Genomic DNA, 24,449 nt, shown 5'->3' on the forward strand with positions numbered 1-24,449 from the left:
CTGCTGTGGAGACTCCAGGGTGAAGGACCACGCTGGGCTTTTCAGACACAGGGAGACGAGGCTCTGCCCCTTTCCCCACCCCCACAGGCCCACGGAGGCCTTGGAAATCAGCTTTGGTGGCAGCAGTGTCTAAGCCACAGAACAAATTTAGCCTTATGACTTTGTCATGCCCCATTTTGGAATACAAACTGTTTGCCGAGTAGTGTTTGGCTAATTCCAAACATCTCTCTCCTCGGAGGACACGCTTCCGCGGTGTCCCGGCTCAGAGGTCACTTACCTGTGGCGGAGGCAGGCGTGCCCCTGCAGGCCGTGACCCCATGCTACACGGCCAGGACAGAGAGGGCCTCACCATTGTATAACCAACAGCCCAAGCTCAAACGATGCTGATTTTAAAAGTATTTAAAAAGAAGAGGGCCAGATCCAGGAAGCCGGCTGCCTGGGAAAACAGGGGAAACTGAGGCTCTGCCTCGCATCACCGAGAGCTCTCGGACAAAGGAGCTGCTCGGCCCCAGGGCTGCACCAGTGTCGGCATGACCATGTCTCATTCGGGGCACAGCCTGTGAGGACCCCAGAGCCACAGCTCCCTGCTCCCAGTGAGGGCGGGTACTGACACCACAGCCAGGTACTCAACTACTCCCATCATCGGACTAACGTTTTTTCCAAGTGAAACTTTATTAATATTTTTATATTCTATTCATATTGGTATAACTCAAAACACAGGAAACAGGCACACAGTGCTTGGGCTTTATTTACCACCACATGCGTGACAGGGAGCCAGTGTGGAAGCCACAGTCAGGAGGGAACCACGGCCCACGTTCTCCGGGCCCGCCCAGCCCACCTGCCCTGAAACGCAGGCGGAGGGGACTTCCTGGGATGGCCGACGGTTTTTAGAGCCCTGGCACGATGAGCCCCTATGACCACTTGCTTCTCTGGAGACCTGGACGCTGGGCGCCAGGGTCACAGCGGACTCCTAATTGCTCGACTTCTGTTGTGCTCTCAGCTTGTTGCGGATCCTCTCCAGGGCCACTTTTCCCATGAAGAAGGTGATGGCGAAGTTCCGCCTGTACCACTCCCTGTAGAGACAGGGGAGCAGCACAGGTGACACAGCCCCAGGGCCTGGGCCTGCCGCCCACCCCACGGGCAGCTCCCAGCATGGGCAAGTCCATGTGGCCAGTCCTGCCCTCCCCACCGCCTCTCCCCTTCCTGCCCTCACTGAAGCCCGACTGTCCATGGAATCTCCTTTCTCCAGGGGACAGGAGGGCTCGCCGCCAGGCCCCCAGCACGGGCTCCCCCACCGTCTCCATTCCTCCATTCCTGGAGGTCGCTGCAATCAATGCTCCTTTGCTTTTTGCTGAAAGACTCCAAAAGAGCCCCAGGAAACCTCCCTGCCTGAGGCCTGCAGCGTTCTTGGAGAGACAAGTGTGGCATGACGGGGAGACCACTTGGCAAAGCAGGCTCTGCGGAACGCAGGGGGCCTACTGGCTTGGGCACCCTATTTGCATAAAAAGCACGTGATGAAAGCATTCCATTGTGAGAAGCTGATTTATCACAAGTGCCAGCATCGTAAAGGTCCATATCCTCTTTTTCTAGATGATCTGAGCTTTTATGTAATTTGTGTCCCTGAAGAGATAATTCCAGAAGTTCCCATGCGAACATCTCCATGGAGTTCGCACACAGCTGGGCTGGCTGGCTCTCGGGTGAGCCAGTCTACAGGACGTGCCAAAACTTGCAAATTCACCCCATTGTTGGCAGTTTCACACTGAATAGGCAAAGCTGGGACAGTTTCCAAAGGGGGACGCACACATTCCAGACTCTTAGTGCTAAGCCCCTGGCAGCTGAACTGCCAGCGAGCCCCAGTGCACCCCAGCCGGACGAGCTAACGCGCGACCATGGACTTCTGTGCCCCCCCCGCACTCGAGAGATTCACCGAACCTCAGCATGGAAGCGAGGAGAATGATCGAGCGCTCAAAAGCAGTGAGGACAGAGGACAGACACGTGGCTGGACGCCAAGCCACACGAGCATGGTCTTCACATTTCTAGCCACACGAGTGGTGCCAGAATGAGAAGCGGGGCACTAAACAAGCAAGAAGGGCTTCCAGGGAAAGAAACCTGGCATCCCACTGGGATTAAAATCCTACGTGACTGAGGAAAAGCCAGATTCCACTTCACTAACCCAGATGACCTGATCTGACAACGTGGGTGAAAAGGCAGACTGCGCATGTCCTGTTTGCGCAGGGACAGTGGGCAGCACAGAAAGGTGGTCCCTGGGCTCCTCTGTGGCCTGGCCGTGGGTAAGGCTGGTCCTCCTCACCCTGCAAGCTGCACAGGGAGCACCGAGCCTACCGGAGACTGCATGGTACAGACAAGCTGCACGTCCACTCACCTGACTCAATAACCGAACTAGCTCGGAGGACGCGTGACAGCCTTGGACACAGAACTAATGTGCAGGACTGATCTTCAGGTCAGACCGCCACCCTCGAGCTCATCCGGCCTCGCCCACTATCACGTTCAAGGTCTTGTCGTACCTGCCCACCTGGCTCTGTCACTGTTACATTTTAAAGCAAATCTCAAACATCACCTCCTATCACCTATCACCTGTAAATACAGGTCGTTATGTATCTGTAACCAGTTAAAGCCTTTTTTAAAAACACGTAACGACAATCCCATCATTCTGTCTGATAAATGGAATATAATTTATGATACAAATTAATCTATAGTCTCCATTCAATTTCCCCCATCTGTCCAAAATACCTTTTCACAGATGGTATGTCTGAATCTAGAGCCAAAGAAAGTCTCTTAGTCTACCCCCTCCCCACTTTTTTATTTTCGCTTATTCTAGTTACTTGTTGAAGAAACTAGATGGAATTTCCAACTAATTCCAAATTTGTAGAACTTCCAACATTTTGAGTTAGGCTGACTGTATCTTCAGGCTAACACTCAGACATGGTCTCCTGTGACCACCCCCACCCCAGCCCCTTTACCTTTTCCCGTAAACTGGGACTTAGATTTGGAGGCCTGGTGATTCCGTTTTCTGCAAGAACACCTCGCAGGTGGTGCACGCCTGCCCCCGCACCACACGCAGGCTGCCCCACTGTGTGGTGTGGAGAGGCAGGGCCGGGTGTGTCAGCCCAGCCTGCCCCTTAGGAAGTCCCCATCAGCCTTCTTGGCCAGTGGTTCTACCGGCGATGGATGACTGCTGCCGAGATCCGTTATCTCATTAGGAAAATGCTAATTTGCTAACTCCATCACTCTGCGTTAGCTGTGTTTCTTCTACTACGAAGGATGCTCCTTCGTTTGGATACCTTGATACAGGAAAGGCATCAAAGCTGACATTCTTTGGATTCTTTCATTTATCAATTCTCAGAACGGTGAGCCAACAGCCTAGCCATATCCAGAGAGAGGCTCTTGTCAGCATCATTATGACTGAAAAGATGTTTGTGTAGTTGACGCCGTTTTTTAAAATTTGATATCTTGTTGGCTGGGTGTAGTGGCTGCTGCCTATAACCCCAGCACTTTGGGAGGCCGAGGCAGGAGGCTATGACTGCACCACTGTACTCCAGCCTGGGAGACAGAGCAAGACCCTACCTCTAAAAAAAATAAAAATAAAAATTGCTATCGTTTTAATCCACTGTGGTCACTTTTTTTTTTTTTTTTTTGGAGGAGAAGGAAAGAGGAGTTTATTAATTTGCCAGTGAATGAAGAGGTTGGCAGACTCCCGTGTCAAAGTAGCAATGTCCCATTTCTGGGCAGAAGTAGGGAGCTTTTAAAGGTTCTGATTAATCCCATAATCCCATCTTTAGCTAAGACAATCACACGACCTCTGCCCAGATTCATCCCGTCTGTGGCTCAGTCTCGGATGGTCACTTTTCTTTGTGAGACCTTTGGCCAGTGGGAGTCCCTTCAAGTGGGTCCTGTGCTGTCTCACACGATGCCCGTGACCTCTGCTGGCCTCATTTGGCCTCCTTGCTTTCAGCCAGAAGATGTTTCAACTCAACCTGTGCTTTTCCTACCCCAGACCACGGCTTCTCACAGGGGAACACGCAGCAGAAGCGTGCAGGACCCACCCTCCGAGCACTAGGGGTGGGAACTGCTGTGGGGTTGCCAGGCAAGTCACTGAAAGCTGTCATTTCATTTCAAGGTGCAGAAATGTAGTTGACAAAGTCATGCAACTTCTACCTCTGATATAAACATGAATATCTTGAAATTCGGGTAAGAAAATAATCCTACCTAATCTGGATGTGATATTCACATTTTTAGGAAGGAAGTAAAGCACTTACCTGTTATAATACATGTGCTTCTGAAAATTTTTACTTAAAAATTCCTTGTAAAAGCCAGCCATTTCTTCAGCACTCAGTGTTGCTTTCTGACCTGAAAATTAATTTCAACTTAAACATTAAGACTTAAGTAGAAGGGATAAACAAAAAAACAATTAGAGTTAATAAAAGAATTCAGCAAGTTTGCAGGATACAAAATTAATATACAAACATCAGTTTATCTCTATACACTAGCAATGACCAGTCTGAAAATAAAATTAAGAAAACAGTTCCATTTACCATAGCATCAAAAATAATAAAGACTTAGGAATAAATTTAAGAGAAGATATGTAAAACTTGTATACTGAAAACTACAAAACCTAGTGGAGGCCAGGCGTCGTGGCTCACACCTGTAATCCCAGCACTTTGGAAGGTCAAGGCAGGAGGACTGCTTGAGCCCAGGAGTTGGCGACCAGCCTGGGCAACATAGTGAGACCCTGTAGAGACAGGATCTCACTCTGTCGTCCCAGCTAGAGTACAGTGGCGTCATCATGGCTCACTGCAACCTCAAACTCCTGGGCTCAAGTGATCCTCCTGCCTCTGCCTGAGCCACTGTGCCCCGTCTCTACAAAAAAATTTTTTTTAATTAGCGGAGTGTGGTTGCGTTTACCTGTAGTCCCAGCTACTTGGGAGACTGAGGTGGGAGGATCACTTGAGCCCAGGCATTTGAGGCTGCAGTGAGCCATGATTGCACCACTGTACTCCGGCCTGGGTGATAGAGAGAGACTTTGTCTCTTAAAACAAAAACAAAAATACAGTGGAAAGAAATGAAAGAAGACCTAAACAAAAGGAAAGACATCCCATGTTCGTGGTTTGGAAGACTTAATACAGTTAAGATGGCAACACTCCAAAAATTAACCTACAGATTCAACACAATCCCTATTAAAATCTCAGCTGGCTTTTTTTTTTTTTTGCAGAAACTGACAAACTTATCTTAAAATTCATATGGAAATGCAAAGAACCCCAATAGCCAGAATGATCCTGACAAAGAAGAACAAAGTTGGAAGACTCACACTTCCCAATTTCAAAACTTACTACAAAGCTACAGTAATTAAGACAGTGTGGTACTGGCATAAAAACAGGCAAACAGATCAATGGAATGAAACTTAGAGTCCAGATAAAAACCCAAACATTTATGGGTAAGTGATTTTCAATGAGGGTGCCAAAACAATCCAAGGGGGAAGAATAGTCTTTTCAACAAATGGTGCTGGGGCAACTGGATATTCAAATACAAAAGAATAAGTTGAACCCCTACCACACAACATAAGCAAAACTTAACTCAAAATGTATAAAATTCTTTTTTTTTTTTTTTTTTTGAGACAGGGTCTCACTTTCTTGCCCGGGCTAGAGTGAGTGCCGTGGCATCAGCCTAGCTCACAGCAACCTCAGACTCCTGGGCTTAAGCGATCCTACTGCCTCAGCCTCCCGAGTAGCTGGGACTACAGGCATGAGCCACCATGCCCGGCTAATTTTTTTTTTTTTTGTATATATATTTTTAGTTGGCCAGATAATTTCTTTCTATTTTTAGTAGAGACGGGGTCTCACTCTTGCTCAGGCTGGTCTCGAACTCCTGACCTCGAGCGATCCACCCGCCTCGGCCTCCCAGAGCTAGGATTACAGGCGTGAGCCACCGCGCCCGGCCTAAAATTCTTAAATAAAACAGGTACAAACTTTCATCATCTTAAATTAGGTAATATTTGTGTATAGACACCTAAAACACAAGAAAGAAAAAATAGATAAACTTTGGGTACAATGAATACTATCTGAGTGACAGGCACACTTACAGCTGTGACTCAAGCATTACAAAAGCAATCCAGGCCAGGCACGATGGCTCACGCCTGTAATCCTAGCACTCTGGGAGGCCGAAGTGAGAGGATCGCTCGAGGTTAGGAGTTTAAGGTTGCTGTGAGGGCACTCTAGCCCAGGTGACAGAATGAGATTCTGTCTCAAAAAAAAAAAAAAAAAAAAGACAATGAGAAGGCACTTCCCACCCACCGGAACAGCTATAATCAAATAGACAAGACAATAAAGAACAAATGTTGGTGAGGATGCAGAGAAATTGGAATTCTCATGCATGGCTGGTGGGAATGTAAAATGCTGCAGCCACTTCAGAAAGCAGCTTGGTAGTTCCTCAAAAAGTTAAACGTGGACTTATCATAAGCCCCATGTGGTATCCTAGAAAGATATGTGGTCTTTGGCCCCAGTTCCTGGCACAGAGGTCCTAAAACCCTTAGAATTTCCCGAGTGAAAAGAGTGACAGAAGCTTCTTTTGTTGTAACGAGGCAGCTCTTGGTGGGCTCCTGCACAGCTTGGGGACGGGGGCTGGCCACCAGAAAGACTGAGCCTCCGTCAGAAGCTTGGAACGTTCACCCCGCTCCCCAGCCTCCGGGGAGGTAGAGGGGCTCTCGATGGAGACAGCGGCAATGGCCAATGTAATCAATCGCACCAACAAATGAGCCTCCATACAAACCCCGAAACCACGGGGCTGGGAGAGCTTCCGGGCTGGTGAGCACGTGGAGGTGCTGGGAGGCGGTGCCTGGACGGGGCAGAGGAGCTCCACACCGCTACGAGGGAATGAAATGTTTCCCAGCTGAACGGATGCTGGTTCGAGAGCCCGCCCATCCCTGGGATAGGTACGGCCTAACCATCCCATTTCCAAGTCAGTCAGCACACACAGAACCAGGTAACACGCCAAGTGCTGGTGGGGACAGCTGACACACAAAGACTGGCACGGCCTGCCTCTGCGTGCTCCCGTGTGGTGCCCACTCGCAGAGCTCACCCACGCTCACAAGGCCCGACAAGGCCACACGGGACAAGAACCACAGCCCAGCACGGGGCCAACCTGCAGTGCAGTCCGCAGGGCAGCCCAGGGCCAGGCTCATGCCACCCAGCTATGGCGCAGGGATGAGGGAATGAGACCAGGGCTGGGGTGGAGGGTGCGGGTGGGGGCAGGGACGAGGGAATGAGACCAGGGCTGGAGTGGAGGGTGCAGGGACGAGGGAATGAGACCAGGGCTGGGGTGGAGGGTGCGGGTGGGGGCAGGGACGAGGGAATGAGACCAGGGCTGGGGTGGAGGGTGCAGGTGGGCGTAGGGATGAGGGAATGAGACCAGGGCTGGGGTGGAGGGTGCGGGTGGGGGCAGGAGAGCCCTCTGGCTTACGACCTCCAAGCCCCGAACAGGAACCGCAATCTCTTGTAAGAGCCATGGGCACTGCGCCAGGGGTTCCACACCCCCAGCATGCCCACACAGACAGGCAGAGGGGCTGCGATCAGGCCCCTGCCCAGGCTGCGGCCCCCTCATCTCCCCCCACAGCCGCCGACTCCAGTGAAGCACATGCTACCTGGTGGCACATCTGGTGCTGAACCTGCAGCTCACCGGGGGTCGCAGGAGGACAGAGACAGGGCTAGCCAGGTGACTCAAGGGCAGTTTCCACGGAAGAGGGGAATGTTCCGCCAACCCTTTACTCACACAGACAGAAACACACACTCAGGTGGCACGGCGCAAGCATGGGTGTTCCCTTGCCACACGACAGACAGGGGACAAGAGTCAGGTCTTCTCTGGCACCTGACAGGGCCTGGGGCTGAGACAGACCGGACATTGCTTGAATGAACAGCGACCACACCCACACCACTCTGTTCCCACCTCAGCCCTGCCACGGACTACACAGTTTGGGGCTGCTTGGTGTATCTTCCGTGCCTCTGTTTACTCAACCGTGCGATGGAGATGACGGCAGTGCAGGAGCCCTCCCTCACCCTCAGCTCCCCTTGCCATGGTTTCAGTCACCCAGTCAACCAGGTCCGGAAATATCAGATGGAAAATTCCAGAAATAAACAATTAGTAAGTATGGCCATGTAAGCAGTGTGACGAAATCTCCCCACCTCTGGGTCCGTCCTGCCCGGGAGGGGAACCACCCTTGTCCTGCGGTCCCGCTGCAGACACTCCCGCCCCCTGGCACTTAGCTGCCCTGAGGACCAGACCTGCTGTGCAGAGGCTGGGAGCCTGCGCTCAAGCCCTGCATCCCCTTAATAACGGCCCCCCGTGCAAGGGCAGCGACGCTGGCTTATTGTGGTATTGTTCTATCGTATTAGTTATTTTGTTAATCCCTCACTGTGCATAATTTATAAATTAAACTTTATCCTAGAAACGGATGTACAGTCGCCCCTTGGTATCTGCAGGGGACTGGATCCAGGACCCCCTCGAATACCAAAATCCAGGGACGATCAAGTCCCTTACATAAAATGCAGTATTTGTTCATAACCTACACACATCTTCCTTGTGCTTTTAAATTATCTCCAGACTACTTATAATACAATGTAAATGCTATGTGAATAGTTACTTATTGTTGTACTGTTATTTTTGTTTTGAATATTTTGATCGTGCTTGGCTGAATCTGCAGACAGAACCCACAGACACAAGAGCTGACTGTGTAGGAAAAACAGGGTTCAGAACCGCCCTTGGTTTCAGGTGTCCACTGGGGGTCTTGGAATGTACCCCTATGGACGAGGGGAGCCTACTGTATCTGTCTGATGCATCACTTAATACATGGAGCATTTAAAACAACATCTGGTACTTTTTAAGGGTTAAGTAAATGTGTTCCTCTGACCCAGCCTCCGTGCTGTTCCCTCTTTCTAGAAGATTCTCCCCCAGCTGCCTCCTCCTGCCAGACATCCACTCTGCCCGCCACGTCCCTGCTGTTTTCCTTCCAGGATCAACACACCCTAAAAGCGCAGCAGGTATTTATCAACCCAAGTGTGTGCGGGTCACATTCTGCCCCACGCTGGCACACTGGCTCCACGAGGGGGGGCCGTGGCTCTGTCTCATCCACCTGGCCCCAGTGCCCAGCACCACACCTGGCACCTGAGCACCTCGCATCGAAGAGCAAGTGAGGCCCGCTAGGAGGGGCAAGAGAGGAGCAACCAGCTACCTGGGGAGGGAGGGAGCCGCAGGGCAGAGAACAGGGTGAAAAACCACCCCCCGCCGTGGGCCAGGGGAAGGGTGTGCAGAGGCACAGGTGCGGCTGAGGGGCAGGCCAGGCTGAGGGAGCCCAGGACCAGAGCCCCTACTCGAGGCCGGCGGAGCAAACGTGGCCCTGAGGGCAGCAGCTTCCTTTGGGCGAGGAGTGGGTTTCCGGCGAGCGCTGAGGGAGGGGTGCGCGCACCCTCGGGCCAGCTTCCCCTCCCACCTCTCTTGCCTTGGCAGGAAGGGCTGCTCCACGCGGGGCCAAGCCCGTCCCTCCCTGGCTGTGTGGCCCTGGAACCATGACTTCTCTCTGCCTCAGTTTCCTCATCTCTAGCAGGGGATCACGACGGCATGCCCTCACAAGCCTGCTTTGAGACCAGGCTCTAGTCTGTGTGGCAGGAGGGACAGGGCCTGGCACAGAAGTGCTCACTTGTCATCGCTGCTGTTAGTGCAGCCACGAGAACCCACGGGGCAGGCAGAGCTCACTGGCACGTGACGCCCTGCCACGGGGTTCTCGGGTCAGGTCTGCGTGCACCTCGCCCAGGGCCCCAGGCCAAGGCTCAGCATAAAGCATCACAACGTGTGCCAAGTGCATGTTCCACGCCTGTCACCATGCAGCTCGTTACTGAACATAAACTAGGTCCAGAGAGAGGCAGAACACTAATTCATTACACATTAACCGAGAACCAAGTGGGTGTTTGATAAACACCAGCTGACTTACAGCACATCCATCTTGATGGCGTATTTTCCTCCACTGCAGAAACACTTCAGGAATGAAAGTAAGAGGAGAGAATTCTGCCTGCCCTACAAACGAGATTTAATTTGGGGACAGGCAGAACTGAAATCATGGTATTCTGCCTTTTGCACCTGAAATTAAATCCATCATTTTTCTACACTGCTGCAGACCACTCTAGTGAGGTGCACCGGGTGAGGGGGTGGAGCCCCACAGCCTGAGCTAATCTGCCATTACTGGATATTTAAATAGCTCCCGTTCTTTGGCAATGAAAGATGACGCGGCCAGGAACAGACTGCTCAACTCTTCTCATGTTTTCCCGTAATGAATTCTTAGAGTCCATGGTCACCATCTTCCCACTCGGCAAGTGTGTGACTCGTACAACCAAATCCTTCTAGAAAGGGGGCTGGGAATTTTATACCCGACCAGCATTGAGTCTCAACACTGAAATCCTCCCCATGCATTTGGTATGTATAAAATAATGCCTTGTTGCTTTATTAATGCTTTTTGCATTGTAAAATTTAGAGTTTGAGCATGTTTACTTCTTGCAGTTATCCTATTTGTCTACAGGTGTGTTGTTTCTGCAAATTTGTTGCATCTTTTCCTAAACTCCAGATTGTCCCTGTCATCTTTGCCACGAGCACTCGCCCGTCTGGTATTTCCTGGACACTGACCCCTGTGTGTGCCCAGCCCTCCTGCCCCCCTCCCGTCTGTCTCCATGGCACCAGCCATGCTCTTGCACAAGCCCCACCTCTGCCTCGGCTGATCTCTGCGCCTCCCAGATGGGTGGGAGCCAGCTGGGAAGAGGCCTCAGCTGGCTCCTTCCCTGGATTAGGAGGGACAAACAGCAAGGGAAGGATGGAGCAGTGGGCAGGAGAGAAGGTTAAATATGAGGAGGAGAGGTTGTGGGATGCCCAGGTCCCAGTGTCTGAGTTAGGCCAGGCCTGGGGCCTGGCTCCACCCCCCTGGGTTCTGAGCCACCTCTGTACCTGCTCAGCAGACTGTTCAGCCCAGAAAGCTAGACCAAAAGGCATCCTAACCAATACAAGATGTTTTCAGTATTTATGTTCTTGAGTCTCTCTACCTTCACTCAAGCTTAGGAAATTATCATTCCCCTAGGTACTAAACAGTCAAGTTTTATCCTATTAGATGTCCTACAACTAGAAGTATTTAACTCTTTAATCCACAAATGATTTTTTTTTTTTTTTTTTTTTTGAGTCAGAGTCTCGTTCTATTGCCTGGGCTAGAGTGCCGTGGCATCAGCCTAGCTCACAGCAACCTCAAACTCCTGGGCTCAAGAGATCCTCCTGCCTCAGCCTCCCGAGTAGCTGGGACTACAGGCATGCGCCACCATGCCCAGCTAATTTTTCTATATATATGTTTTTAGCTGTCCAGATCATTTCTTTGTATTTTTAGTAGAGACGGGGTCTCGCTCTTGCTCAGGCTGGTCTCGAACTGCTGAGCTCAAACAATCCGCCCGCCTCGGCCTCCCAGAGTGCTAGGATTACAGGCATGAGCCACCGTGCCTGGGCCACAAATGATTTTTAATAATTAACTCTTCAACCCACTGGAATGTATCTGTACTATAGGGGGAACAAATTGAAGTTTATTCTTTTGGGCCAAATGTAACTAGTTTCTCCAGCATCATTTGTTAAACAAGCCTCCTCTTCGTTGGTTCTGGGGACTCGAGTAGGAGGTGAGTGCTCTGGCCCCCTGGGGCCGCAGCCCCCGCAGCCCGGTGAGTCTGAAGAGCCCAGAGCAGCCAGCTCCCTCCCTGCTCGTCTCCTTCCTCAGTACATTCTATCCCATTTTATTACCAAATTCATTTTAAAATTGGACTCAAGGCCAGCCTTTCAGTACTTAGCAAGGCCTTCAATAGGATTCCGTGGTATTAGTGAGACTCAAAATGTCTCCCATTTGTTAAGAGAGCGGCTTGTCTCCAACGCACCTCCGTAGAATGAGACTACCTGGTCCCAACCTGACACTGATGACAAACTTACAGATGCGACACACGTTTCAAGTACATGTGTGTGTATACACACACACACGGCCAGGACAACATGGGGTGAGCTAAGAGCCACTGTGGCGAGGTGCAGTCCAACAGGCCCTGGGGATCGGACCCCCTAGGCGCCACCGCTTCCTCCCGGTGTGAGTGCAGTTAGGAACTTGCCCTCTGCGAGCCCGGGCTCCTCACCTACTTCGCTCGGTCACTGTGGGAAATACAACAGGTGATATACGCAAAGGACTCGGCACAGCACCCAAAACCATGAGCTTCATTCTCCGCTTACTGTTAGGACGGAGCACCTGTCCCCGCCCTCCGAGACCCCACCTCCACCAAACAGCAAACGTTGGTCCCCTGAGCACCCCAGGCCCGTATTGCACAAGAACCCAGGCAAGGCTGGGGATGAGCAGGGAGAGGGATGGCACTTTAGCCCAGTGACGGACGTGGCTTTTGGGGTCAATGGTTTGGATTTTCCATCCGAATGATGTTTTGACAGTAGACATCTGTTTAACAAACAGTGTGAAATGTCATTCAGGCCTAACATCAACGCCAACAGAAAATAATTAAAGGCTAACTTGAGCACTAGATTTTCTGTCCAAAAAGAATGACAGCAAAGTGAGTAAAGCGACTGGACACAGCCTGGTTTCCCTGGCACAGCAAGTGCACAGCCTGGGGGGAAAGGTGGGAAACAGGTGAGCTAGGTAGGGCCGGGCCAGGCCGGCCTCCTACCCAGAGGGGGAGCGAAGCTATCATTCTGTAGTCAACAGGGGGTGGGGGTTTCTAAGAACCTAATTTGAGCAGCAACTATCAGATTTACATTTTGGGTAGAAAAGTCTGGCTACAGTGGAAAGAATGGATTTAAAGCAGGCATCAAGAAACCACAGCTTACAGGCCAAATTTGGCCCACCACCTGTTTTTGTAAATAAAGTTTTATTGGAACACATTCAAGCCCACTTGTGTATGTATTTTCTATGGCTGCTTTCATACTGCAACAGAGAGTTGAGCAGTTGCAACAGAGACCCCACATGGCCCATAAAGGCTAAACTACTTACTGTCCAGCCCTTTAGTGAAAAAGTTTGCTGCCCTCTGATTTAAAGATTAAAGGCCAGGGAACCAATTAGAAAGTTACTATAGTAGAGAATTAACAAAGGCCTGAACTAAAGCAATGTGTCAAGGACAGGGAGTGGCAAAAGTATTGATAAACCTGGAGCAGAGATGAAGAAAGGGGGAGAAGCTTGCAGGGTGACTCTGGTTTCTGGCTCATGTGACCCAGTAGGACCATGAACTGTGGCCTGGGGTTAGGAAGAGGAGCTGGTGTACACAGGGAGAGGCTGCAGAGGCCAGGGACCTCAGCACAGAAGTCAAAGGTCACAGTTGGTCATCCAGCAGAAGCCCTAAAATGCTTGGGAGTGGAATGCAAAGAAGGAGCCGCTGACGGCAAATGAGAAAAACAGGAGAACCCGAGAAGAGGAGGGTTCAGAGGCAGCTGTAAAAGCCCTGCCGGAGGCCAGGCATGTGTCCAGGCCGCAACTGCCCCGCACTCTCTCCTTCATTCAACATCCCTTTTTTTTTTTTTTTTGAGACAGAGTCTCGCTCTGTTGCCCAGGTTAGAGTGCCGTGGCGTCAGCCTAGCTCACAGCAACCTCAAATTCCTGGGCTTAAGCGATCGTACTGCCTCAGCCTCCCGAGTACCTGGGACTACAGGTATGCGCCACCATGCCCGGCTAATTTTTTTCTACATATTTTAAGCTGTCTAGCTAATTTCTTTCTATTTTTTTTAGTAGAGATGGGGGTCTCGGTCTTGCTCAGGCTGGTCTCAAACTCCTGACCTTGAGTGATTCTCCCTCCTCGGCCTCCCAGAGTGCTGGGATTACAGGCGTGAGCCACCACGCCCGGCCTCCAACATCCCTTTCTGTTACTTTCTCATGTACTTGCTCAAACCAAAACAACCTTAGCAAAAAAGAACAAGTGTACTAACCTGACTCAGTTCTCAGTCCCAGGCCTTCAGCTTTTAGTCTTGAGTGAATAAATTTTTCTTTTTCCTGAAAAAAGAAAGGACGAGACAAGACTATCAAAATTCCCTTTCTCTGTCTTTCCACTTTTCTGCGGCTGGAGTGCAGCTCACAGCGTTCTGCACAAGTCCGGACAGGGCTTTCCTGAGAAATGGCCCATCTCAAAGCCCGTTTTAAACCATCCGAGTGTGGCTAAAAGTTTCATGCTTGAAACAAGATTTGAAAACAAGATGTTCAATAAACGTTGGGAGGCACTGTTTGTTTATAAATCCTCAGAGGAAGATAAATATGCTGCATTTGAGGTAGCCCACCCAAATGGATAAGCAAAGTTTAAATGTTTTCCTTCTGGATTAGAATATTTATACTTCTTTCTCATGTAGTTTGCTTATGAGTATGCTGATAGGAATTCTGAATTCTCAGGAAGAATAACAACACATCAGAGAAACTTATATTTTCATAAACATAAACACACACGCATATAAAACATGCTTCAGTTCCGGCTCGGCTACTCACTTCACTTTCTTTAAAGTCTCAAGATCTGTGATTCTATGGATGACCAGTGTTTCTTATATACAGTTACATATTGGTTTAAAAAACTGTATGTACGTACACACACACACACACACACACGCACGCACGCACGCACGCACGCACGCACGCACGGCGGTGCTGAGGCACTACCAAATAACAAGCAGCAAAGCTAATACTAAAGATTTAGCACCCCCAAGTGGCCAACTGTATTATTTCTCACTGTCACCTAAAACCTAAACTTACCTTACTAAATGTCAAATTCTGGTTTGCCCAGAACTGTTGATTCCATTCTTGTGTTTCTTGTCTTAATTCTCTAAGCTTTTGTTCCAGTGGTGATTCATTTTCAGGGATGTAAAAGTGAACAGGTCGAAGATTTGAATATTTATCTGGGGGTCCTATCCAATCATAGCAAGATTTTCTTGGAGGGCAGAATCTTGAGACCTTTAACAAAATACATGGGATTAACACACAACTAGACAAATCTCTAGTATTATAAAATTAACAATCTGGGCCAAACACAGTGGCACACACCTGTAATCCCAGCACTTCAGAAGGCCAAGGGGAAAGGATTGCTCAAAACAGTTTGAGACCAGCCTGGACAACATAGCAAAACCTCATCTCTTAAAAAAATAAAAAATTAGCTGGGTGTGGTGGCAAGAGCCTGTAGTCCCAGGTACTTGGGAGGCTGTACTCCAGCTAAATAAATGAATAAAAATTAAATTAAATTAATCTAGATGTATTAAGGTTCCTTGCTGGTTTCCTGCTTTTTTTTTTTTTTTTTGAGACAGAGTCTCGCTTTGTTGCCCGGGCTAGAGTGAATGCCGTGGCGTCAGCCTAGCTCACAGCAACCTCACACTCCTGGGCTTAAACCTACTGCCTCAGCCTCCCGAGTAGCTGGGACTACAGGCATGCACCACTATGCCCGGCTAAATTTTTTTTTCTATATATATATATTTTAGTTGGCCAGATAATTTCTTTCTATTTTTTAGTAGAGACGGTGTCTCGCTCTTGCTCAGGCTGGTTTCGAACTCCTGAGCTCAAACAATCCACCCGCCTTGGCCTCCCAGAGTGCTAGGATTACAGGCGTGAGCCACTGCGCCCGGCCCGAGTTTCCTCTTTTTAAGATTTCAATGTGCCCAGGGAATTTCAAACTTAAAAGAACTATAATAAATATTATTAAAATTGGCCTGGTACAGTGGCTCACACCTGTAATCCCAGCACTTTGGGAGGCTGAGGTAGGAGGATGGCTTGAGCCCCAGAGTTTAAGGTGGCAGTGAGCCATGATCATGCCACTATACTCTAGCCTGAGCAACAGTGAAACCCTGTCTCTAAAAAAAAAAAAAAAACATTAACACTATGCTGAACACGTTCAACAAATGGTACTGGAATAATTCAACATCCTAATGCAAAAATAAAATAATAAGAATCTCAACCTGTACTTTGTATACAGACATAAATGTAAAATCTAAAACTTTCAAAACTTCCAAAATAAAACAGGAGAAAATCTTTGGAATCAACATAAAAACATATTCAACATCATTACTCATTAGGGAAATGCAAATCAAAACCACAATGAGATACACTGTACCTATCAGAATGGCTAAAATGAAAACAAAAACCAACAAGAACAACTGACAATACCAATTGCTGTCAAGGATGTAAAACAATTGAGCTCTTATAATTGCTGGTAGGAATACAAAATGGTACTGCCACTTTGGAAACAAGGTTGGCAGTCCATTATAAAGTATACAATTAACATACAACCCAGCAACACCACTCCGAGTTGTTTAACCAAGAGGAATGAATACCTATGTTCACATAAAAACCTGTATGAAGTGTCTTTATTTATAACAACCCAAATCTGGAAACAGCACAAATGTCCTTCCCCTGGCTAAAGGAAAACAAAGGATGGTGAGTCCATACAATGGACGCTGCTCAGTAGTAGAAGAGAACTACATGCAACACGGAGGAATCTCAAATGCATTCCACTAATTGGAGCCACACTCCAAAGGCTGCATGCTGGATGATTCTACTTCCATGACATTCTGGAAAAGGCAGGTGCTGGGGTGAGGGAGAGGGTGACTACAAAGGAATTTGCAGGGGTGAGGCAGTTCTGTGTCTTGAACTCTTGTGGTGGTGTACAGGTTTGTCAGGAGCGAATCTTACTGTGTGTAAACTGGACTTCAATAAACCTGACATTTAAAACAAAACACAGTTGAATAATCACAAGACTAGCTTCCATTTGTCTGTCAAAGAGCAATGTAACCAAAATCTATGAAAAAAAACTTAATACCATTCAATCTGGAAGTCTCTTATTTTCTAAAACTCAAGCTCTACCAAACATGACTTCCACCTCCAACAATGGCAGGGTCCTTCCCACAGCCCTCTCTCCACAAACCACAAACTACTCAGAGCAGAAAAGAATGAGCCACTGAGACACACAACATGGATGAACTTCAGAAACAACATATGGCGACAAAAAGCCACACAAGAAAGAGCACATATGATGCCGCCACTTGTAAGACATTCTAGAAACAGTAATCAGATTAATCAGTGGTTGCCTGGGGTTGGGGGGTAAAGGAGATTAACTAATTTAGGAAGGGCGTGAGGCAAGTTTCTGGAGTGATGCTCTAGATCCTGCTGGGATGGTGATTGCACAGATTTATACATTTTTTTCAAAAGTCATTGAACTGTACATTTCAAATGATGTATTCATTTTATTGTGTATAAATTATACCTCAATAAAATCAACTCAAAAATGGTAAAATTTAAAAAGATCCAAAAAATACTACACCAAGTAGAATGAGCATTTCTTTGGCATTTAGGACGCGCTTCATTCAGGGTATTTCAGGACTTCACTAACACCATTATATTCTGTTACTCCCAAGGAACTGAGAGATGCAGGGTTTGCAAAATTTCAAACAGCTTTTTTGTCTACTTGGCTACTAACTGAAAATCTAATTTGAAAAAGTAGAAATAATGGCTAACAATTTTATAAATCTAATACAGCTAACCAGGTGAAGCTGCTTTGACAACGACCCACTGGCTGCTTGAGGGAGCAGAGTCACAGGCTGCCCGGGCACAAGTGGTCACTGCGGGAAGGAGGCGGGTGTGGCAGAAACGCGCCCACTGGTCAGCTCCACACGCAGTCCTCGGCCTCCCCGACCCACCTGGGTCTGCCTGTCACTTACTTAGGTCCCTGAACTCAACCTTGACAATCATGCCCAAGGAACCAAGTGTGAGAAAGGAGACCACATCGTTATTTAGGAAAGCCAGCTTGTTCGTTTCACTTTGGTGGCTGCCATCGATCAACACACAAACTAGAACCATCTGTCAACATTTCTGGGCCGGGCGCGGTGGCTCACGCCTGTAATCCTAGCACTTGGGAGGCCGAGGTGGGTGGATTGTTTGAGCTCAGGAGTTCGAGACCAGCCTGAGCAAGAGCAAGACCTCGTCTCTACTAAAAATAGAAAGAAATTAGCCGGACAACTAAAAATACATAGAAAAAATTAGCCGGGCATGGTGGCACATGCCTATAGTCCCAGCTACTTGGGAGGCTGAGGCAGGAGGATTGCTTGAGCCCAGGAGTTTGAGGTTGCTGTGAGCTAGGCTGATGCCACGGCACACTCTAGCCCAGGCAACAGAGCGAGACTGTCTCAAAAAAAAAGCATTTCTATTTTCTCCTTTCCAAAGCATTGTAATGAATCTTGGCTGCTATGATCTTCCCAAATCTTCTAAATCCCCAAGCATTCTAAAGATAGGAAGCATTTAAAACATGAAAAGGCAAACATGGGGTTTGCTTGTGAAGCTGGTTACAGAGCTTGGTGCAGCGACCAAGCATGAGTCGTCCAGAGACCAAGGAGGCCACCCCAGGCGTCACGGGAGCTCCGCAATGACGCCTGCAGTTGAGTGGGTCCAGCTACACTACAACACCCGCAGGAACAGCCATTCCTACAGAAAGCCCTTCCCGTACACCCAAGAACAGACTGTTTCTGAGTCATAACATTACAGTTCTTCCTTCTAGACCAGCGGTCCCCAGCCTTTTTGGCACCAGGGACCAGTTCCATGGAAGACAATTTTTCCACGGACTTGGCAGGGGTGGGTGGAATGGTTTCAGGATGATTTAAGCACATTACATTTATTGTGCAGTCAGTCCTGTCTGCTAATGATGATCTGTATCTGCAGCTGCTCCCCAGTGCTGGCATCACCGCTGCAGCTCCACCGCAGATCATCAGGCATTAGATTCTCCTAAGGAGCCGCAACCTAGACCCCTGCATGCGCAGTTCACAGTAGGGTTCCTGCTCCTGTGAGAATCTAATGCCACTGCTGATCCGACAGGAGGCAGAGCCCAGGCGGTGATGCCAGCATTGGGGAACGGCTGTTAAGTACAGATGAAGCTTCGCTTGTTCACTCACCGGCCCACCGCTCACCTCCTGCTGTGCAGCCAGGTTCCTGACAGGCCACAGACCTGTACAGGTCCACAGCCAGGGGTTGGGGACCACAGCTCTAGACAACATGGGCACTTACGGCATTTTATTAAAGATCTGTGGTATGTTCCGCTCAGCACTAGAATGCTTACCATCAAGAAAACTATCTAAGTCTAGAATTTAAGTAAATGAGAAAATGTTGAAATATGATTTCCTCAAACTTACAAAATGTTTCTTTAAAAGTATATTTTAAAAAAATTCAAGGCGAGGAGCAGTGACTGATGCCGGTAATCCTAGCACTCTGGGAGCCCAAGGAGGGAAGATTGCTTGAAGTCAGGAGTTCAAGAGCAGCCTGAACAAGAGCGAGACCTTGTCTCTATTAAAAATAGAAAACTTAGCCTGGTGTGCTGGTCAGTGCCTGTAGTCCCAGCTGCTCAGGAGGCTGAGGCAGAAAGATTGCTTGAGCCCAGGAGTTTGAGGTTGCTGTGAGCTAGGCTGACACCACGGCACTCTAGCCCAGGTAAGAATGAGACTCTGTCTCAAAAAAAAAAAAAAAAAAAAAAAATTCAAATTGTTAAAGAATCTCGACAGATTAGGTGAAAGATGTTACAGAATTTGGGTAAAAAAAAAGATTGACAGAAAATGTCCAATCACCGCAAAGAATAAGCTTGATAGCAAATGAGGTAAAGATTTGGCGACAGGTATCATAAAGTGAAATATTCCATAAATTAAACCAGCATTTACAGAGCAGTAATGGAGCCTGTGGCCCTGGGGGCCATGGGAATGAGGTCTCGGCTGGGCCTGCTCTGGCTGTGAGCAGGAGCCTTGTCTGCCAGCCAGGTGGGGTGGCCACGGGGGCTGAGGGGCAGAGGCACAGAGAGAGGGCGAGGGGACAGTGGTGAGGGGCCTGGTCGAGACGCCCCTGGGCAGCACTGTGCTGGAGAACGTTTAACAGCGGACGAGGGTATGTTTATTATTATCACTTTTACTGATGCAAGGATGTATAGCACACAATTCACAAATTGATAATAAAATATATGATACCCTTCCCTATAAATTCCATCTAGCCAACTGAATATCACAAATTGCTTTCATTTATTTTCAATAATAGCTTTAGAGAGATATAGTCATGTAATATAAAATTAGCTTTTTTAAAGTATATAATCCAGGCCGGGAGCTATGGTGCACACCTGTAATCCAAGCACTTTGGGAGGCAGAGGTGGGAGGATAGCTTGAGGTCAGGAGTTCAAGACCAGCCTGAGCAACATAGCAAGACCCTGCTTCTACTAAAACTTTAAAAAGTATGCAATCCCAGTGGTTTTTAGTATGTTCAGAGCTGTGTAACCATTACCACTGATCCCAGAACATTTCCACCACCCCAAAAAGAAACCCCTTACTCACTAATAGTCATTCTATTTCCCTCCTCCCTAGACCCTGGCAGCCACTAACCTAGCTCCAGATTTGCCTATTCTGGACATTTCATATAAATGGAATCATGCACTATTTGGTCTTTTGTGACTGGCTTCTTTTACTTAGCATTTTTCAAGATTCATCCATGCTGTAGCCTGTATTAGTACTTAATTTCCTTTTACAGCTGAATGATATTCCGTCGTGTGGACATAACGCATTTTGTCTATCCTTCACCAGCTGAGAACATCTGGGCTGTTTCCACTGTTTGGCTACTATGAATAATGTTGCCATGACCATCCATGGACACATTTTTGGTTGGACATATTTTTTTTTTTATTTTTATCTTTTTGAGACAGAGTCTCACTCTGTTGCCCAGGCTAGAGTGAGTGCCGTGGCGTCAGCCTAGCTCACAGCAACCTCAAACTCCTGGGCTCAAGCGATCCTCCTGCCTCAGCCTCCCGAGTAGCTGGGACTACAGGCATGTGCCACCATGCCCGGCTAATTTTTTCTATATATTTTTAGTTGTCCAGCTAATTTCTTTCTATTTTTTTAGCAGAGACGGGGTCTCGCTCTTGCTCAGGCTGGTCTCGAACCCCTGAGCTCAAACGATCCACCTGCCTCAGCCTCCCAAGTGCTAGGATTACAGGCGTGAGTCACCGCGCCCGACCGGACATATGTTTTTAATTCTCTTGGGTAAACACCTAAGAGTGGAATTGCTGGGTCATACGGCAACTCTAACCCTTGAACCTTTCAGGAACTGCCAGACCATTTTCCCACCAGCGGTATAAGAAAGTTCTAACAGGCCGGGCATGCTGGCTGCATGTGTTCTCCTTGGCGACTCTGATACCAACATGCAGAGGGCAGAGGTGCTCCAGCTTCTACCCCTGATAACAGCCAACAGATGCCAATCGCCCGACAGAATTAGATAATAGCTTTGAATACTATAAGAATATTTTCTCCAGCCTCAATTTTTGAGCTCTTCACGGCGTAATGGCAACAGACAAAACACACCTTGTAATTTAATCTGCATTATTAACATTTTCTCCTTTACTAGAAATTGTAGATAATTGTAGATAATCCACAAGATAGTAACTCAAGCTGTGACCTGGACCATTTGCCAGTTTCCATGGTTCAAGTACTCCTGCCATGGACAACTTCAAGCCAGCAACGCGGTGTCACTGAGGCAGGAGCTGGGAAGAGACGTGCAGCGGCCATCTCCAGCACGCAGGCATTAGCACAACAGGAAACGGTAGTAAAATGAACAGGAAACAGTGAGTTTTAGGCATTATTACCTTTGCTTTTACTATATTTATATAATTTAATTTTTAGTAAGGGCTGTTTATCAGCTAAATTCCTGAAAAGGTACGGAAGGTCGTGCGGCAGGGCGGGCCTCTGGCACAGCATCTCGTGGGCCTCTGGCACCTGCCCCCTTTGTGGATCCGTCTGTGGACGGCGTCACCTCAAGGCCCTACTGCCTCTTTCTGTGAAAAGTGCATCACGACACTTTCCACAACTCCTCAGCCGGTTACTAGACACGTTTTATATTTTTGTACTCTTTAGAGAGCTAAACTTACACCATTTGTTTAATGCCCAAAATGTTTTAATTTTCCTGAAGATGTTTATGAGGAAATAGATGAAACTGACTACAACATTCAAAATTATCAAAGTAAGAAAGTTTAATTATATTTCCTACATTTAAAAGTCTTCCAGAAGCAAGCAAATATGTGTATATTAGAAAAACAGTAACAAAAAATTTTTAAAAGAAAACCTATCTAAAACTCACCAAATACAGTTTTTGCCATAAGAACTCGGATTAGCCTCATTTTCTCAGCAATGATTGTTCATAGGCTCTACTGTTTCCGATACTTTTTCTTTTTACCATCTTCCGAGGGCTGGAGGAAGCGGGAACTGAAACTTCCTGCCTGTTCCGTGCTAGCTTATTGCACCGTTGCTGTGAACGTGTTCACTGGACTCATTTCTCTCAGGGCTGCAGGAGACACGAGAGGCCAAGGCTGATGAAAGTCGCAGGGAGTCGGTGCCGCGTGGTGAAAAGCGGCCTCCTCCTTGCCTGGCGCCACCCGCTTTGCAGAATTCCCGCTCGGGGTCTGCTCCTGGCCCGAGCCACACTTGACCCCAGCGTCCTCACACCAAACCTCACCAGCTCAGCCGTCTGGGATCCAGTGTGCCCTGGATTTCTCCCAGCAACGGAGGGGATGGGACAGCTGCCCGAGAGTCCCGGCGAGTGAGCTGGCCAGCCCTGCCGCCCCCACTACCATTCTGGGACGGGGAGTCTAGACTGCCCCACACCCACCAGTTCTCCACACCACAGCCACAGCAGTCTCTCCAAACGCCCAACCCAACCCTCCCACTCCTTCCCTTAAAACCTTCAATTTCCCTCATTACCCTCAGGCGCAAGTCTCACATCCAGATGGTGGTCGGCAGGCCAGGCGGCTCCCCTTCTTCCTCTCCCCTCCGGAACCTTCTGTTGCTAACAGGACAGCCTGCTCGCTCCCTCCTCGGGGACTTTGCTTATGTTCTCTCTGCAGCCGGCTCTCATCTCATCCTTCACAGACCTCAGCTTCAACACCAAGTCTCTGGGTCCTCCTGGAGCCCGGGTAAGGTGTGGCCCCTCACAGCACTTGCCCACACACTTCTTTCTCCCACATGGGACACTATGTCTGTCCCTTCTCCAGTGCCACAAGCACTTGCTGGAGGAATAGAGACACGGTTCTTCCCAGTTCCCATTGACTTGCTCCGTGCTTATGCACAGAAATCCACTTCATCTGCAAAAAGCTTAATTTACACAGACTATTTGATAGTGACATCTGAGTTTAACTAGATATGGCAATCATGGATGAATTCGCATCGGAACATTCAGAAGTTCTGAGTGAGCCAAGAGTCACTGCCACCAAGCGTGTTCTTATATTGTGGGTACTTCATTCAACATCCTTAACTGTTAGTTCTTTTTTTTTTTTTTTTTGAGACAGATTCTCACTGTGTTGCCTGGGCTAGAGTGCCATGGTGTCAGCCCAGCTCACAGCAACCTCCAGCTCCTGGGCTCAAGTGATCCTCCTGCCTCAGTTTCCCAACTAGCTGGGACTATAGGCATGTGCCACCACACCCGGCTAATTTTTTTTTTTTTCTGTTTTTAGTTGCCTGGCTAATTTTTTCTATTTTTGGTAGAGACAGGGGCTCACTCTTGCTCAGGTTGGCCTCGAACTCCTGACCTCAAGCGATCCTCCTGCCTCAGCCTCCCAGAGTGCTAGGATTACAGGCGTGAGGCACCACACCCAGCCTTACTGATAGTTCTTGAGTTTTTCTAGGTTTTCCTGTAAACTCTCCAAGACTGTGCAACGGAGAAGCAGAAGGGCTCCAGGTGTCCTGGAGGAAGGCCTCACACGGTGGGAAAGCAGGGGGCTCAGGGCTCACCAGGGAGGTGGGAGGCCGGGCTGGACTGGCTCCTGGAGAGGGACTGGCGGGGGGGGGGGGGGGGACAGGTGGAGAAGTCTGCACAGAGCTGTCACCTCTCCGTAGCCACAGCTGGGTGCATCCAGGCCACTTAATGAGCCACACACAGGTCACACCCCATGATGACTATTTCATTCTTCATTCTTTTCTTCTGCATATAAAACATTTTCATATTTAATCATTTTCGCTTTTGTCTAGTATTTCTGGAGAGTTTATCTCAGTGTTACTGGGAAGCAAAGTTGGGCCAAAGGAGGCACAACCGAAGTGGAAAGTTCCAAATGAAGGGCCGGCAAGTGCACGTGGCAGGGACTGAATTTACCCTTCCTTGCTGGACAGTGACAGGGCCCTGGTGGCACAAAGGCCTGAAACTGCAATACTCATCATCAGGGTTAACGTATACTGACTTGACACCAGACGGATTTAGGAATCTTGTTTAGAAAGTAGTGGCAGGAGGCAGACCATAATACAGAGCTATAACAAGTTATCCATCAGTCTAAAACCAAAGTACAATCACAAAATTTTCCGTTTTAAAAAACAAGCCTTACGTTGCCACAAATGTTTATGGACTTCTCCCTCAAAGCCTTTGCACCTGT

The 24,449-nt window shown here is 48.5% G+C and overlaps 1 protein-coding gene across 1 annotated transcript in view; it reads right to left on the reverse strand.

Annotated features, from left to right (window-relative positions):
- Window positions 1-730: 730 nt before the first annotated feature.
- Window positions 731-24,449, reverse strand: part of LOC123644001 (cytochrome c oxidase assembly factor 8) — a 32,213-nt gene continuing 8,494 nt past the window's right edge. Inside the window, exons 2-5 of the mRNA XM_045560069.1 lie at window positions 14,795-14,992; window positions 13,987-14,050; window positions 4,278-4,368; window positions 731-1,073 (exon numbers count right to left, since the gene is read on the reverse strand). Coding sequence (XP_045416025.1) covers window positions 971-1,073; window positions 4,278-4,368; window positions 13,987-14,050; window positions 14,795-14,992 — 456 coding nt within the window. The 3' untranslated portion in view covers window positions 731-970. The remainder of the gene's footprint in view (window positions 1,074-4,277; window positions 4,369-13,986; window positions 14,051-14,794; window positions 14,993-24,449) is intronic.

This window comes from Lemur catta, chromosome 1, assembly GCF_020740605.2.
Source record: "Lemur catta isolate mLemCat1 chromosome 1, mLemCat1.pri, whole genome shotgun sequence".
Taxonomy (NCBI): Eukaryota; Metazoa; Chordata; class Mammalia; order Primates; family Lemuridae; genus Lemur; species Lemur catta.